Below are 18,489 nucleotides of genomic sequence, written 5' to 3'. Positions count from 1 at the left end.
ACTGATGTCCATCAAAGAAAAAGCATTGTGAAAAGTAGGGATGCCGACTGACATGTGGTGTGGATGATCTAAAATTGCTTTTTAGACCACACCCCTTTTGCTGCGAAAAATCGCTCTTTTACCAAATGACTTTTTCATGGCCAAAATTAAAGTTTTTAAAACCATTGAGTAAAACCCCAAATTACACAAATTACTCTGATATAAAAAGAATACAACACATGATCATTAGAGGCGCTGACTACAGACCCGAGCGTTCGCTCTCTGTAATTCCAGGCCTAGGAATCATGAGGTGTGGTCACATCGAGAGGAAGGTCCAGGACACTGTTCGATAAGAATAGCTTCTCAGTGTCCTGAAAGTTACCTTCGGATGCTAGGTAGCAACAAATACAAATTCAATATGGATGAAGGGTTTAGCTGACAACAAATTTAGCCAGTGAAATATACATACGGCGGGCTCCCTTATCACTCGAATGTCTTAAAGATCCTTCCTAAGTTCCATCTATGCAGTGTCTATTACAGAGCTCTCACAAAAGACTATATGGGTGATGCTGATTTCTCTTTGGGTGAAGTGCTTGTCACAGATTCAAATCTTTTCAATTCTATTTCCTTTTTTGACAAAGCCAGAAAAAATATTATCGGCAAAGTAAAATGTTGAAGTTAAAAAACTTAATTTTAAATCATTCCAAAGCACAACAGTGTTGTAGAAACATTGATTTATTGTATATGAAAATATGAAAAAGATATTTGGTGTCGAGGGGTGAATCACTCTTCCCAAACAGCGATAATGTCTTATTTAACGCAGGGCCCGCACCACAGGGGCAGGGGGGTAATGGCCTACCCACTCTTTCGCTAAATCAAAGACTAAAATTAGCTAAAATGTATTTATACAAATAAACCTTTTTAAATAAACAAATATACAGATTACAACGAATACATTGAACCAAAGCCCGCAAATAAAACAACGTAAGTTAAGCGATTGCCACAATTGAGGCTAAAGAGGGGAAGAGGAAGCTTTCTCTACATTGCTGGTGCCCCCAGTTTGGGATCAGTGGCGCGGGCCCTGAAACGATTGTAGATTTAGTTTCAAAAAATGATTCTGGAGGCTTCTCAATCCGGAAAGGAACTGGAGAATAAAGCAATCAGAGGTCCTTTCAACCAAATGTAAAGAAAGGAAGGAATTTCAGTAATGGTCTAAGGTTGTGTTAGGCCTAATGGCGTCGCCCAAGAAAACCTTCCCGAAAGTGCCAGAAAAAATGGCTTCTATGTTTCAAAGAATCGATTGCCTCCGAAGACCAAGCAGCAATAAGTTGATAAATTGACATTTGTTCCATTATTCCTCTCCATTGCATTGAAAATTCGCAGAGCTCATTTCCTGGCCGGCCCAATGCTGTCCTTTTTTCTCATGAATAAGTACCCCACCAAATATTGAAGTTATTCCATTACTAAAATGAATTTTTGATTTAAATTAAAAAATTTATGTAATTTGAAACGTGTTTTATGATTGCTTGAGATTTTGAAGAGATTCTATTGTCCTATGAATATAAGCAATTAACTTTTCTTCTTGTTTTCAACAACTTTACCCGGCACAGTGGCAGCATTATCTTCCGTTCGAATACTTTTTGGAGGGGAATATACTTCTTCATCATCCCCTGCTTGGCCTAAGTAAACTGTATACCAACAAACTGAGAATGGCAACCAGAAAATAAACCAGTTCCACAAATATTACGCCCTGAAATTTGTTATGCACCTGATGTTATCATTAAAATCCTTTAAAGAGCCTTAGCTTTTCAAATCTATCGATAATTTATGGAATCCTGACACAGGTAAAGTGTGGTCATGGCGACGTTGTTGTTGCTTAGTGTTTCCTTGACAACAAAAAACAACCTGTATCGAGTGAGGCTGTTCTTCATGTCGCCCATTTGTGTTTGCCAATGTTCAACGCAGTTGTTTGAAACAGTGTAGAGAAAGAAAATGGTTAAAAACGTTCTGTGTATTTGTCAGATATGCAACTGCGGGTAAGTAAAAATTGGTAATCATTTAAGCATTACAGTTTTTAAATCGTTAAAACGATCACTGCTTGCGAGTACTCAAAGTCAGAGTAGGTAGGCCCGGCATCATTAATATTTTATTCACGGTATATCTCAAAATAGAGGAAAGCTGGTCGGTAGCAATAAGAGCATTGATAGGTATGAATAAAGGAATATGTTATCTTTTATAATTGGATTGTTGTTTAAGAGACATCGTAAGAATTATGAATGATATTGGAGCTTAAGGATGGGTGCGCTTGCTATTACCATAAACACGCTAAATCCAAACAAAGCCTTAGCACTTTTAAGTTATTACTCTGGTCAATATTCCCGTTTTTCACCTTTTTCTAACTCAAAACGTACTTTTGTGCTCTTTAAATCGCATATCACGTAGATTTTTCGAGTCCATAAACTTCCTCCGTACCCATTGCCCTTCCCATATCTTAACAACAATATACAAAAGCGGACAAGTTCCTCTCCCTTGGCTGCCTAATTTATAGCTATTTTATCATGCATCTATAGTTTTTCTTTTTACTCACGACCCCTGACAAACGTGTTTGGCTGCCTGAAGGTCCCATTCCAACCTGATTGACTGTTTCTAGAATATGGCATGGTCGTAGTGGATGCAAAATGTTAAGGGGTGCTCAGTGTGGCTCTTACCCGAATACAATTGTTTCATCGCGACAAGACTGCTCGAATGGAGCTATAAGCTTATCTGATCAGGAAGCTGCACCCCTCTGAGCATCTTTGTCTCATACATCCATGAAATCACAAGATATATTTGTTCAAAATTGATTTACAGGGGAGATCAAATGAGTGACTAATCTTGACTCTTGTTGCTAGGGTATTTTTATTTGATTCTTTCTAAATTAAATATATATTTATTTTTGCAAACAACTTTGATTAGTTCTAACTAGAGACATGAAAAGAGGGGAGCACGAGGTGCATAATGCCCTTTCAGGAGTACCCTTTCAGGAAGGGTAAAATGCCCCTTTCAGATTATTTTTTAATTGTCTCATGCCCTTGTTTCAAGAGTTTTTGGTGACCTTGGAAACCATCCCTCTAAATGTGTCCTTCAAAGTTATACCTGCTTCCTTGGTCTCTAGTTATTACAGCTTTTTATGACTTTTTGTTCTTCCATACTTCTATTGTCCTCATCGTCTGTTTTTTAAAACCCACCATTAGAAGTTTCAAATGAAAAGTCATATTCTCAGGTCTGATCTGTTTAAGTCTGATGAGATATTCCTCAAAATGCATATTAAGAGTCTGAACCTCACCTCAGAGAAGGAATATATAATTCATGCCACCAGCATCTTTGCTTTTGACCTGCTACATTGTGGCATAATGACAAATGAGCTTTCTTTAAAGCAGGGGGGTTTCTTAAATTCTTTTAAATCACTTTCATCAACATTGTTTATCTATAACCAGATTGCTTTATTTGAATCAATTACGTGATTTCCTTTATTGTCAAACAATTGAAAATTTAACATAAACAGTCAAGCTACAACAGAGCATTTGTTTACCTATTTAGGTAAACAATATTAAAAGTTATATTAGGTACCTTTGTTCTCAACACTAGCTCCATCTAATTTAGAAAACGCCTTACAAAAAACAATAGGAACCTTGTAAGGACACATTTGTGAGGCAGATATTTGCTTCTTAGTATCGAAACAGATGGAATAGTGAAACTCCATGTGGAAAGCATTGAGTGTATGTGACATATTATTTGGAGAAGGGGAGGGGGGGTTGGAAAAGGCTGATTACAGGGGTTTGCGAAAACATTATGTACCTATGTTCTTAGGTTTGCAAAAAATTGGGGGATGCAAATATATTCTACACCCCCTGCCAGGCACTGCGGAGCGTTGAGAAAAGTGGGGGGTCTAAAAAAAGTGGGGGGGCTAAAACCGTATGAAAAAAACCTTTACTGTTAGTTTATTACTTAATATTTGGCATTTCTTGCAAAAAGTGGGGGGGGGGCTAAATCCCCCCAGCCCCCCCTGCTCCACGGTGCCTGCCTGCTTCTCCTTCCTTCACACCTGTGTGTCTAAAAGAGTAGTGCCACTTAATGGGATAACATCAGTGGATCTGACCTTAAATCATTGAGCTATCTGATATTTTATTGCAAGAACAAAACATATTTTCTCTAAAAGGGTCCTTAGCTATATGACTTTATACTTAGAAAGATTACATGGAAATTGTATGTTATCTTTTAATATTAAGCTATTCAGAACTCTTTATTTCCAGATAACCTCCCCTCCTTTAAAAAAACCCCTACTTGTCAGCTTCCAGTTAAAGGATGCATGAACCCTTGATTTTACCTACGGTGTGTAACAAGTGGCACTGTGGAATCAAAATTTTTAGTCCCTTAAGTTGGGAGTGGGACTTAACTGCATGCTAATAAAAGGGTGTTTCCACCTTAGTGTCGCTTATTGACGCTGTAAAGGCAGTGTTTTTCTGCATAAGACTACTTAGGCTGTTTATCTCTCAACATTTTGTGACTAAAACTGCAGAATTCAAAGCCGCCTTTCGACCACCTGTTGATATAAAAATCTTCAAAAAAGCAGAAATATATTTCATTGTTCACCCGAAATAATGAAAAAAGTTCCGAGAGCACAGGCTGAATGAGATGGATACTTGACTCCCCCCCCCCCCCCCCACAACTTCCTGCATGTGGCCAAACTTAACTATTTCTGTCTTAAACTTAGAATTTTATAACTACCTGGGAAATTTGCGCTTCTGTTTGCTTTTATTTCATACCTCTAAGCATGTTTAAACGGTGCTGCTTGAAGTTTAAGTAAACGTACAAACTTTTGCATTACAGACGACACCACTGTGTGCATCGTCCACGATCAGTTCCAGCCGACTCCACACGATGTTTGTTGACAGAATATCATGATACGTACAGGGAATATCCACTCTCTGGCAGGGCTAAACCAATCAGGCCTGACAATCGTACGAAGCTTAGCAAGGACCCATTTAACAACAACACAACGTACAAAGAGATTTATGTACCTCACCAATACAAACCGCCAAGTAAACCCGGCCAGGCAGCCTACGTTAAACCAACTGGAGAAATGAACACGTCATCGACCTATCGAACTGATTATCTTAAAAAGCAGGCTGAAAAACCAAAGTTGGCAAGGCCCAACGTTAAGCCAGTTGCAAGTGGCTGTCCTTTTGATGGAAGTACAGTTCACAATCAAACATACAAAGCCTGGGACATTCCTAAGACAGAGAGTGTTCGACCCGCAAATCAAGGCATTCGGAGGTCAAGTGCGAAGTTTGACCACTGCACTACGGCGCAGCATGATTATCCTGGATATTTTGGGAAACTTGCAAGAGAAACAGTGAAGCCCCCCGAGCCATCTTTAAAAAGTGGGACAGGAGCAATGTCAAGTGAAACAACTCATCGCTTAGATTTTGACAGAAAGGACGGCCATCCTGAAAAGTCGGCCAAGCCCTTCCAAAAGGACATTCGTCACCCAGGCCCTTTCGATCACAAAACAACAAATCAACATGCATTTACCTGGCCCGACGGTCTTCCTGCTGAAACTTGCAAGCCTTCTTTGGCAGCCTTCTCATCACAGAAGCCATTCGAGGGTGACACAACATACAAAAATACCTTCAAGAAATGGGCAGTTGAACCAATGGATGCATGGAAGCCCCAAGTGGCGTGGAAACCTCCTGTCGAATCTTTTGAACAAACAACTACATTTCGGCACGATTACCAAGGTAAACATGTGTCGAAAGCGAAGAGCGCACGCCCAGAAACTGTTCGTGTGGCGCCGGGAGACTTTGATGGCTCAACAACACACAACGAAACTTACAAGCCCTGGGGGTACAGTCAACGAGAGACACTGAAACCAAGAGCAGGCTATCGCCCTCCTACAGTCCCATTTTACGGACAGACCACGCACCACAGTGACTTTAGGGGCGAACAAGCAAAAAAGCCCGATATCTGTGCGCCAAAGGCCAGTGGAATTCAAATATCTGGAGATCAAGAATTTTCAACCAATTACAATGATGATTACAGAAAAAAGAGGTTACCCCCTTGTCCAGCAAGGGATCTTCACCCTGCAGAGTTGCATGCCTCGACGGATGGTTACAAATTCGCCAAGGACAATAACGGACATCAATATTTCTACCCTCCTAATGCCATGGGGATGGGTGAAATTGTGGAAACAGTTGCTCTTGCATGATTTTCGTAACAAAATGCATCAGCAATTTTTAATTGCTTAAATTTGTTTATTTATAATCTGTACATAAAGTTGCCGATTAATATCGTTATTTGAAATAGATTCTTGCGGATTCAGATGGGGGTAACACAAATCTATACCCTGTCTGCATTCTTTGAAAACCCAGCTTGGCTGAGTCCATTTTAGTCCCGCAAATACAAATTGTACAAAGCGAACATCCCAAATCTCTTTTAAGTAACTTGTTGTGAACTAGTATGCCCTAGCTTACATTCTGAACGACGAAATAAATATACCGTATTTCCTCTAAAGAGCCCCGCGGCGTTTATTATACACTCTAAATTTTGGATGCGGCGTTCAATACAAGATGAAAAGTTTGTCAAATGACAAATGACAAAAAAATGCGATGAAAAAAGATGAATGTCAAGTCAAGGAATATCAGTATCCCTGTCTCCGTCAGAGTCCTCGTCTCTATGAGATAAAAACTTTCATGGTATTCGAACAGTAAGCGTTTAAACGATTCCTTACTTCTTGTTTGGTGTGCTTTCTAATGAACGCCGCTTTTCAAGATGCGGCGTTCAATAGAGGGCGGCGTTTTTTCGAAATGACTGGCTGAAGGTGCGGCGTTAATTAAAGGAAATACGGTACTACTATTGAATAAAAGCAGTATTAAGTCTCGTTCTTTTACTTTCAATTTCCCATGCTGAATTCAGCAGAGAGCACTGTGGTAAAATTATTTCGTTAGAGAGAAGCTAAAGATTTTTCCTACAAAATCCAACAATGAAGCAAAACTTGCATCCCAACCACTGCATCCCTGTCTTGCAATTGGTACAATAAGAATTCGTATAAGAAATATATCTAGCGAGTATTTGAGTATTTGACAACGACTGAATTTGTTATTTATATGTCCTAGAATACAGTATCTGCCTGTAACGCAGAACATACTTTTTTAAGAGTCAAGCATGGTTCTCATTCTAAAGATGCAGGGTTAATATTTCTTATTCCCAGGAGTATATTCCTTGCATTTAGGGGAAGAGGAAACAATCTGATATAAATATGCTTCCATTAAGTTTATCGAATGAGACACAAAATTGTTTAAAAATAAATAATAGAGAGTTTTTGGGGGTTTGACGCTCGAAATTGTAAACAAAATGGCTGCAGTAAGAAATGATAGTAGGTGAAAATGCTCAATTTCATGACGATACCTACTGTTTCAAGAACGTTATTTATTTGGCAGCCTAGAAATGTTTTTAAGATGCTGAATCAAAACAATCACGTTTGCGAATTCTTAGGTTCTTGTTTTACTGTATTACGGAGGAATTACTGTATAAGAAGTGCATTTGAATTCAACCAGAAATCTGCCGATTACTGAAAGTAATGCAGGATATTACAGAAAAGAAACCCCTCGTGAAAATTTTTGATTAGCATCAAATTTCTTCTTCATTTTGAGACGTAAAGTAACCTTGAGTACTCCGACTGAAATCCAGTTCCAGATGCACGTTGCCATTAATCATTTACAAATCAAAGTGGAGAAAGGTGGTAGAGCAATGAATGGCATAATGAAGACTTTATCATTTCAATCTTAATGTTATTTACTACAAGTGCAGCGTTGTGGTTTTTCTTCATCTTTACTTTACATATTCAAAATAAAGTTTTTGATTCTACTCTACGTTGATCGTAAATATTCATGCATTTTACCGATTTTAAGATTTATTTCATCATGACTTTAAAAGGCCTTGACAATTACTCGAAACTCAAACATTTTTAGACTGGTACTTTCTAAATATTTTATCACTACTTGTTTGTGATCTTTTTAAATACTGTCTTGTCCGTTATAAGAACATTCCACCTTGCCTAATTACAATTTCTAAGTTAGTTCAAGTCCCCTTCTTGCTTAAACATCAACAATTCCTTTCGTCACCGCATTACAACGCGGCCTCATAAAAACCAATGCACGAGTCTCCTTTAAATATTGCAACACTGTCTTCATGTCACCAATTCAATTTTTTTTGTTATTTTACAGTTCAAAAATGCAACCTTTTGCATTTAACTAAATAAAGCCTTGATTGGGGCTTTATTTCAATTTGTCAATAGGTCCCAGTTCTTTTGACAACAATCCACTTCCTCCTTCGCAAGCTGATAACTTAATGAGAGTTTTGATATGATTGTGTTCCGTAGTTTCCACTTGGGGCTCCATTTTGGTTAGATGATTGTTGTCCAGATCCTAAAGATAAACAACGGCTTTAAGAAAAAAACCTTATATATATTGTACAGGAATTTCATTAAAAGCTGGCAACCGGCGAAAGTCCATCACCAAACCTTCGCTACCTACTTTTACCCTCACTTTAGGAAGACTGCACAAACTTTAGTAAACTTAAAAGCGCCTACTTTCAAATGTGAGCCTACTTCTTCAGAAATTAATGAAAACCTTTATTGTAACTGCCAGGAAATGGTAAAATCTGAAGACTTGATTCTAGACATTAGAAAATGAAGATCAGGAAATTGAAGATGGCGAAATAGTCTTGATGGAATGGGCGAGAACGACAAACTAAAAAGTAGTTTAAGTTGTTTGATTGTGTTTCTAATTTGATTGTGTTTGATTGTGTAAAACCTTACTGAGCAGTGTTTACACTGCAATACAACACAAGTGACAAACTGTTCACATATCAAGACTCTCTTATGACCGTGAAGAACTGTATGTTTAATGGTAACTATATTTTTAACAGGTTGATTTGGTCAGGTGTTACACTATCTGTTTTCATTCAAGGACCTCTAACATTACCTAAAAAATTTGAGGTACAAAGGTTAAAAGAAAAAGGGTGAGAAATTTTATTTACAACTAAAGGAAAAAATACAACGAAGCGTTTTGCATTAATATTTACAAAAACTTCGCTAGATTTAGTTTCTTCTTGAATCTTAAGGTGGATATTTCATCGCAAGTTTCTTTCTTAAGACTGTTAACAATGTGGGCTCACAGGTAGACTTTTACCAGTTTCGGTGCGAATTTTCAGCAACCATTTAAAACAGGGAAAAACAAGAAAATGTTACGGAAAGCATAGCTCTTTATTGCGTAGAAAGGCTATTGCATTTCTTACCTCCGTATCCTTGCATCATTGGCATTTGTCTGAAAAAATAAAACAGTGATAAAAAATACGTCATAATGCAACACATGAGAGCAAATTGGATATCACCTAATTTTCTGATGGCATAGGGATTCAGGAATGGAAAAGTCTTTTCAAATCCATCAAAAGACTACGTACTTCTTGAGGTGGGCACTTCCAAATAACAACGATTTTCATCATCCCTATTTTTCTTTGACGGTTATGCCTTTCAAAAGTAGCATGAAAGCAGACACACGCCTAAAAAAGCATTTGTTCAAACGGTGTTTTAAGAAACACTTAAAGTAGCAGGATATTTCTTTCAGCCTCACAGATTCATGCGAAAATCACACTGAATAACCCATTGATCGGTGCAAAACTGGCTTACCCGTACTGTTGTGCAGAGTACATTCCATACATAGGGTACCCTTGGCTTTGCACCACCGGCATATACGCCTGTGTATTTGATTGCTGGCCGGACTGCGAGTTACTTGTCATCTGCTGCTGCGCCATCACAGCTGCCCAATAATTGTAATACATCTGATGGTATGGATTGTACATGGAGTATGCTCCACCTGCGCCTCCTTGCTGACCTTGTCCCGCACTTGCACCAGAAGATGGCACTGAGTTCTCGCCACTTTCCTTTCCCCACCAGCACTAAATAAAACAATGTGATGAGTAACGATATTTTATCGACAGAATAAGGTTAATTGGTATTATTAACTAAGTCCAAGTGGGGGGGGGGGGGGGATCATTAAATTTTTAACTGCTTTAGGAAGGTGCTCATTTCAGAAGGACCCCCTTTCAAGAGATTTACGGTAGACAGAATCACGCACTTTCAACAATGACTGGATTTGCATTTTGAGCCCCCCCCCCTGTAAGTGATTGTTTTAGAACAGAGCTGAAGAACCAACCTTGATTATGCAGCCATCAATATCCATTCCGTTGCATTTAACAATGGCAGTCGCTGCAGATTCGTGTGTTGCGTATCTGAAATCAAACAGAATAAAAATAAGTAAAGATTTGACAACACTTACAAAATTAACCAAGTCTAGAAACGACCAGAGTAGATGTGAACAGTGAATAAAAGAGGCCTACTTGATGAAGCAATACAGCTTGTCCATAAATATCCTTGTGTCCTGGATTTGGCCAAAACAACTGAAAGTCTGGCGGAGCTTCTCATCTGAGATGGAGCTAGGCAGGTTTGCGACATAGACCGTGGTGTTATTGGAACTTGCAGACTGGTAGACTTCGTTGTAATTCAATGCAGCAGCTTCAGGATAAAGAGAATATGATGAATACATCTGCTAAACAAATATGACTAATTTTTTTAATTTTATCTGTTTTTAGAAGAACTTAAAAAACTGAGATCCCTTTATATCCGACTTTGTTGTCAAGTATATGAATGGAACAGATAAAGGCAACCATGAAGAGATCGAATAGAGCAGTAATCAATTATAATTGATTTATTTTAGCTGAACATTGGCAAAACATTGACTTTGTTGGGAATGATTAAATGAAGCCTAATTGCTCTGCATCATTCAATTCATCTTACACGCCCCTGGTGCATGCACAAAAAGCAAGCTGCCTTTTGCGTCAATGATAATATTAGAACCTAATTTGAACAGTAGACACACATAAACAACAACTTTCCACGTAGAATCTTATTGTAACAAATGTCAATTTTTCTTCATTACTCAAAAGGAATCGGAACATACAGCTCAGGATAACAATACAAAAAGCCCTTTCGAAAAAAGCAACAATGACACCTTCTGGTATGATTAGTATGTAATTCCTGATCTACCGTAATTTGAGCTTATATGTATGAATCAAAAGTCTTACGTTTCGTCTGTTGATCTCCACCAGTTCCAGGGACTTTGTTACGCGTTGCCCAGTTTGTCCTAATAGCTTTTCCTCCAAGAGTGGCTCCTGAAATCAGACGTTTTAAACACTTCAATGAATATGTGACCTCTATAAATTGACATTACGAAAATAAACTTTAAGTTGAAAACAGGTGATAACAAATTCGCTTCCATTTTAGGTTCAGAGATATGGCTCATTTCGATGCTAGATTGGGGGAATAAAAATCTATTGTTTTGCTAAGAGAAATGCTCTTTTGTTAAGGCATCAACAAAGGACATTGCTAGCAAAGGGTTGTAAATGCTTTAATTATTGCTGGATTTCAATAATAACATGTAATAGAAAGTAAAGAAATGTACAGCTATAGTTAAGATAAAGGGAATAATACCCAACATTAACAAACCTTGCATTTTAGTCATAGCATCTTCAGCATCCTACAAATAATGAACCAATATTATCACATGGGTATGTATTAATATTATAAGATATCATGAGGCAAATTAGACAAAAAAACTTGAAAGAAACCAAGTGTTTACATGACTTACAATTTTGGATTTGAAAGAGACAAAGCCATATCCTTTGCTTGAGTTGGTAACTGCATCACGAACTACGCGAACAGCTCTGAAAAGGAAATAAACAAAACAATAGTCAAATTTCAAACAATTTAAGTAATAATTAATAAACAAGGAGCTGTGTTTTTGGTTTCCAACTGAATAGTCAACTGTGTTGATATATATACTATCTGTCTATTTGAGGATATATGCAGTTATGTTTTTGAAAATTTAATGACCATCAAATACATATAAACATATTTACTTACACAATTTCGCCAAAAATCTCAAAAGCTTTCTGCAATGCCTCTTCACCTATGTCTTGGTCCAGATCTCCAACAAAGATTGAGGAGCAAGCCCCATCTATGGCAAATGAGATAAGTAATTGACATTTTATGATAAACCACACTTGAGCTAATATCTATTGATAGCAACAGTTGTTCACAGGGAGGAGAATATCACTAACAATGGACCAGATATTCACACCTCCCATAAGACTTTTAGCAGGGGCGTAGTAAACTGTTCTGCTAGTAATTTCCATTTGAGTTCTTTATTTTATATTAGTTGACGACCTTCACCAAAAAATATTACTAATAGCAAAAGATATGCATAGACAGAAGAAACAATTCAAATAATTTAGATAATAATATCAAATAATAAAAATTTCAACTTCACTAGAGAAAAAACAACAAATCTCAACTCACAATATTTCTGGCCTGTTTGACTTTTGTTTGAAGTTCCAGAAGTCGCCCAATTAACCTTCACTTTCTAGAATTCAATAATTAATTAATTTAAAGGGCCTCTCCAGCCAAAAAAAAATTTTTTTTTATTGACTAAAAAGTTAGCATCTGGTGCGTGTATTATGGCAAAGTTGTCATTTTTGCAAAGTTTCAATTAGTTTAGAAGTTACAAGGCTTTAAAGTTGCACCTTTCCGAGAAAAAAACGACAAAAGCCGAATCAGTTTTGTGACATTCTGACGTCACAGTGTGCGGCTCTCGTTCGTCATGAATTTCTTATATCTTCCACCGAATCGTGAAGGAGTCATGGTCACGCGTTGATAACTGCATCTAAATCTACAGCAGGTGCTTTTTAGGATCGAAAAATATTAAATGTTTACAATTATTCTAAGTTTGCGGGTCGGAATGTGTCCATGCTGTGTGACAACTTTGTTTTGATCACCTGTGGAGGCCTACAAAGCTACGGCTTCCTGTTCCAGCTCTTCCCTCGCGTATAATTAATCGCAATTGACACTTCAAGTTGTTTTCCAGAAACGATGAACAACTAAAGGCTTCAGAATTGATATCTGAAATGCTCAAAATAAAAGCCGGTGGAACAGAACTGAGAGCACCAACAATTGCAGTGTTCAATTTGCAAATCGCCGACGTTCGATTCGGTTTGAGGCGAGACTAATGAAATACACTGTGACGTCAAAATTGCGTCACAGTGTCACCAAACCGAAAATATTTTGTCGGTTAATTCAATTCAATTATCGAAATGCAAGAGCTTATATCTCACAAACTGTACAAAATATCGAAAAACAAATAACGAATTCGTGATCAGCAGGTTCACCTCCTTTAGATTAGCCAATAAAATGCAATTGCAAATTTTGGCTGGAGAGGCCCTTTAAAATATCCCAGAAGCTAGAAATTAGTAAAAAGCTAGGTATCTAGATTTTGGTGAAAGAAAAATAGAAAGAACATGATCATATACCTTATTGAACACTTCTCGTCCATTCAAAAATGACATTCCAGCCATGGCTGCATCATGATCAGCAAATGTAACAAAACAATAGGAATCTGTGCCCTGAAAAAGCAAAGAAAATTGTAAATAAAGCAATCTGCATGGTGGCACCAGGCCAGGATCACAGTCCTTGATGAAGCATTTGGTTTTAGGCCACTCTTGTATTCACTCACACCTCACCATGTTGCAAACCCACTACTGTCTTTCTTTTAAGAAGGCCAAATGCTAACTCTGAAGGCAAACATTTTGTTTGTTGCTGCCTAAACAGCCTGCTATACTTCCTGTCTAAGGTCGCCAGAAACAACCACCCTATCCTACCTTTTGCCTAACCACTTCTGTCCAAAAAGACCATGTGGTTTCACTTACCTACATCCAAGATGAGCCTAAAACCTGCTTTATCAAAGAAAACGTTATTTTTGTTACCCACCCCATTGTGGACTCCACCACCCCAAGGAACACCTAGGCTAGTGTAGAAATAAACTCCAAAAAAGAGGAGTGAAATTTTAGAAGAAAGGATTTTTGAAAATTGTAAACGTAACTGTAAAAAGTAGTAAGTAAAAAAATAGTAAGTAGTAATAAGAATCAAAACACTCCTCACTAGCCTGGCAACCTAATATTGACTCCAAGGAACAGGCAGGTCAAGCCATGCTATCCTGAAAATAAGATGTAGACAAGCTTTGAACATTCTACCAATCACTATCAAAATTTGAAAAAACCCAAACAATTGGAAAGGAAGACTAGGAGGCTCTGACACTGCGAGGCTCAAAATAAAAATATTTACTTTGTGAGAACTGAAAGCAAATGAAACAGGAATTATGAGGAAGTAACAGAGACATGCGCATCTTGCTATTTTGCAAGAGATATACAACACAGACTAACACTGACACAGCTTTACATAGTATTAGTTAGGTGATGCAAGTTGATACATATTGCACAAGACAACCATAAAACAACAATCATACTGATATAAAACAAAACACAAGGTGTTGAAAGTACGAAATAATAGACATACATCTTGTGGGTGGAACATTTTTGCTCCAAGAACTTTGTCACTAATATGCTTTAGGCCATTTTTAAATATGTCTATCATGATCTGTTCTGTGACCCGTGTACCATCTAGGTTTCCAACATACCTGAAGAGAAAAAGAAACTGCAGCTTAAGGACCTGCAATACTGCTAAAGCTGAAACATGTTACTAAAGGAACTAAAATGTTGCAGGAGCCTTTTTATATTAGTAGCTTTCGAAATGTTTCTCTGGGATGACTTAGTAATATTTCTTTAGTATCCTAATAAAGCATTCAAAGAATAATCTTTTGGTGGTACAAAACTTGAAAATGGCTTTGAAAAAAGCAAACATTTAGTAAACTAAAGCTTTGCATCTGACACTCTTCAGAGTTTAAAACGTCAGAACATAGACCGTTAACTCTACGCTAGGAAATATATATACCCAGTTGTGGATTGAAATAGGCCAATCAGAAACACAAGCACATGACTGTCGAGGTTGACCAATCAGTGCTGCTTGCCTATTGAGAATGTTACCAATGGAGTCCTAAGGTAAAACGAACTCCTTTTGTCTACACAGTAGCGGTTTTGTTGTGCTTATGTAAATAGATTCCAAAACTGCTAGGTGGAACGACGATTGGGCTTTACCAATAATCTGAAACATGTCACCATTATAGTGTTTTGCACAATCAGGGTTTTCCAGTAAATGCTGCCCGATAGCAGAATCGCAGGTTTTAGTTGTAACTTTAGATTTGCAAGACCGAGGTTGCTGTTCTCTTTGGGGACGAGTTTTGTTTCTAATACTAGGCCGAACATGTTGTTTTATTCTGTCCTCCAATCTTTGGGTAGTGCGTCCTAGGTAGCCAGAATCATACACCAGGATCAGAAAAGCTTTAGTTTACTAAATGTTTTCTTTTTTCAAAGCGTCATTCAAATAAGGGCAATAAAAAACATTTTACATCCCCATAAAAATCATCAATCCTTCCCTTAAGTGAAAGCAAACAAGACTTTGTGTTGAGTGAAAAGAAGTAATAAAAGGAAACTTTGTTTGAAAAAGCCTCGATTTTTCAAAAGTCCTTTACACAAGCCAATAAGAACAGCTACAGTGTGTATGTTAACATTATACAAATGCCAAAGTGATTCAACAACCAGGTACAATTTTTGCTTGAGCCTTAACGTAACAATGTAATGAAACATAAACAAAATCTTTGTACTTACAGTGAATTTCCACTAGCGTCTTGTTTATTCTGTTGGAGAGAGCAGGGTAAAACTCACAAATATGAAAAATAGAAAAACATCAACAAAAGCTACTTGAAGATTCCCTGTGATACTTAAAATTTAAGTGGATTCAACATATATATCAAACTTTATAATCATCATGTCCATATTTAATATAAATATATAGCTATATAATTACAATAATGACCAAATCTAAATTGTTAGACCTCTTTACAAATTGTAGACCAATTACACTGTGATTATTTCATCTCTTGCAATTAGGGCTTCATATTAACTTCAAGAAAAGGCTGCAAAGATTCACTAGCTATCAAATGATTCACTGCTAATAAACATGACAGAAACCAGAATGTGATTAGGGCAATTTATGTTGCAATTGGGATGTTTTGTAGGTTGTTCTTTAAGATGTTTTATTTTTAAAAGTCCACCCAATTGGAGAGGCAATACCACAGTGGCCTTTAAACACAACAAAACAATATTGGGATTCTCACAAGCCAAAACCTTTAACAATTTTGTAAGTAAGTTTTGCAAGTTTTATAATCTATATCATAGTTCACAAGCAAGCCAATTCGTAAAAGAAAGTGTTGTATATTAACCTTTTACTTTTGCAATCTAAACCATTTTTATTGGCATTTCCAGCTTAAATATGTTGAAGTCTTGGCAACCTTGCGCTAGGCAATGACAGGCTTATCTCTGCACTCAGGGCAAATTATATTAACACCAGATATTGACACAAAGGTTGTCCTTATATAGGTAAAGGCCCTCAAGGACTGGAGCTAACCTTAAAAATTACACAGTTTCCATTTTGCTACACAAAGATTGCATCTTGCATTTTGAAAAAATTTCACCAGGCAAATCTCAAGAAATATCCAAATAATCAAAAGGAGTAATTTGCAAACCTGTCTGTCAACGCAATACAAATTATATAATTTTAAAAATGAAGATTTCTTCCTGTTCAAATTTGAGGTCCAATTTTGAAAAAGGACAGTAGATAGCGAGATGCCAAATCGATGATGGCAACACAAAACCAAGAATTTTAATGTTCTGTCGTTCTGCAAAGATGTGACTACTTCCTTACCATTAAAAGTTTATTTCTTCCTCAAAAAACTTGGCAATGTCTGACTTTCCTTTTTCTTGTTGCAACGAAATTCAAAGAGATGTCGAAATCACTCAATTTTCGCTGATCTAATCTCTGATATAAACTTAAGTTTGAAATACGCAACTTTCCTGATCACTGAGAGGAAAGGGAGGACATTGGTTATCAGTAAATATTAGTGACGCAGTTATTTTATCGTGATAAAATGACTGAAACGGCGCGTTACAATTTCATGTTCCTACACATATTTTGCTACAAGGTAAAGCTCAATCAAGTTTAAATAAAAATGCATCTTCTTGTGGTCTTCAGGAAAAAGCAGCAATTGAAATCTAAAGATAGACCATTTTTTCGATTCGCAAGAAATCTATTCTTCCTCGGATTGAATAAACTTGCTTCGGGCCTACTCGCTGGCCGGTCCAAACTGTCGTCGGCTTGGCCGGAAAATGAGACTTCCTGCATTCGAAAACACACAACTAACGTTGAAAAAATAACAAAGAAGTTGTACATACCTCCATTTTAATTATAATTTTCTATAACTACAAGAACAGATGAAAAACGGTGCGTGATCTAGAGTCTCAACCAGTTTGAGGAAGGGTTGTCCTAAAAGAATGCTTTTGTCTCGCAGGTCTGCACATGCGTATAAGATTTTTGTGGGCTGACGTAGTGAATGACGCATCACTCCTTCGCAGTTTCATAAAATAATCAAGGAATCGAGTAAAGATAAACTTGAACATGAAAAAAGGTGTAGAAACTTTGGGGAATCCTGCAGGAATATTTTGCACCACGCCCTTTTAGCTTTTCTGCTAGTATTTGCTTCTCAACTTTCGTTGAACAATGTAAATTAGATCAAACATTATAATTACTTTATTCAATTTTGATTAGTTAACATTATATATTTATGTATATCTATTGCTTTATATCGAATTAAAATAAATCTACAATAACAACAAAACAAAGAATTACTTTTAACTCCGATATTGATTTTGTTCCATTTTTAGCGGTCGAATTTTAATCTTTTTTATCGTTAATTTATTTTAATTGCTGATGTTAGGGAAAGGCTTCAGTGCCGATAGCTAGGGGCTCTAAAAAGTGAAAAATAGGAGTGGTCAGCAGGACCGTCGTGAGGCAGGCCTTGTTGGGGGATGGGTGTGGACTACGAATTTACCTGATACAAACCAATTTGCTGACACAAACCTCTGCAGTACATTTTCTCAATCATTTCCTCTGCAGTACATCTATGAAATGTAATTCGCAACTTCCATTTATATAACAACAGACTTTTCAAGCCCTTTAGATTGGTATATCGGGATGAGCACAGGATATAGTCACTACCGGAGGCGGCCTCATGGTGACCGCCGAGGAAAGGGATTTTTCGAATTTTTTGGCACTGGAAAATGCATTCTTTTATGTGATTATCACCAAAGCAACTCTCCTAATCGCACTGAAAATTATTTTATTTTTGCATACGGATTGTGCAGTAGATAAAAAACTGGTAAAATTTTGCTATGATTTTGAAAAAACAATGTTGTCTGGTTACTTTTAAAGGCAGGTAACCACTCTCTCCATCTTGGAATTCCTTTCGGGTGTAAAAAGATTTGGAGCTCATTGTGTAATGCAATTGACGCTTCTTCCAAGAAACTTTAGAGAAAACTGACGCAAGGGCCTAGCTTTTTGGATCAAGTGCC

General features: G+C 37.2%; 2 protein-coding genes across 4 annotated transcripts; one reads left to right on the top strand and one right to left on the bottom strand.

Annotated features, from left to right (window-relative positions):
- The first annotated feature begins 1,854 nt into the window (after window positions 1-1,854).
- Window positions 1,855-6,302, top strand: LOC135695877 (uncharacterized). The gene is made up of 2 exons (XM_065215072.2): window positions 1,855-2,015; window positions 4,849-6,302. The coding sequence occupies exons 1-2, from the start codon at window positions 1,972-1,974 to the stop codon at window positions 6,224-6,226; spliced, it is 1,422 nt and encodes a 473-aa protein (XP_065071144.2). The 5' UTR covers window positions 1,855-1,971; the 3' UTR covers window positions 6,227-6,302.
- Window positions 6,303-7,777: 1,475 nt separating this feature from the next.
- On the bottom strand, window positions 7,778-17,442 carry LOC135695878 (nucleolysin TIAR). Of its 3 annotated transcripts, XM_089112435.1 has the most exons (14): window positions 17,314-17,442; window positions 15,691-15,719; window positions 14,483-14,603; window positions 13,441-13,533; window positions 12,434-12,497; window positions 11,999-12,092; window positions 11,724-11,799; window positions 11,582-11,612; window positions 11,161-11,247; window positions 10,417-10,591; window positions 10,233-10,308; window positions 9,707-9,975; window positions 9,316-9,344; window positions 7,778-8,444 (listed from the first exon to the last, which is right to left on the bottom strand). In XM_089112435.1, the coding sequence occupies exons 1-14, from the start codon at window positions 17,317-17,319 to the stop codon at window positions 8,365-8,367; spliced, it is 1,230 nt and encodes a 409-aa protein (XP_088968561.1). In that variant the 5' UTR covers window positions 17,320-17,442; the 3' UTR covers window positions 7,778-8,364. The 3 variants fall into 3 exon arrangements, with proteins under 3 accessions (XP_088968561.1, XP_088968563.1, XP_088968562.1); XM_089112437.1 differs by lacking the exons at window positions 15,691-15,719; window positions 17,314-17,442 and adding an exon at window positions 14,073-14,123 and having other exon boundaries at window positions 14,483-14,497; XM_089112436.1 differs by lacking the exons at window positions 14,483-14,603; window positions 15,691-15,719; window positions 17,314-17,442 and adding an exon at window positions 14,069-14,123.
- Window positions 17,443-18,489: the final 1,047 nt, after the last annotated feature.

This window comes from Rhopilema esculentum, chromosome 14 (genome assembly GCF_057945365.1).
Source record: "Rhopilema esculentum isolate cy_ngs chromosome 14, ASM5794536v1, whole genome shotgun sequence".
NCBI classification, from domain to species: Eukaryota; Metazoa; Cnidaria; class Scyphozoa; order Rhizostomeae; family Rhizostomatidae; genus Rhopilema; species Rhopilema esculentum.
This window is presented reverse-complemented; position numbering and strand designations above follow the sequence as displayed.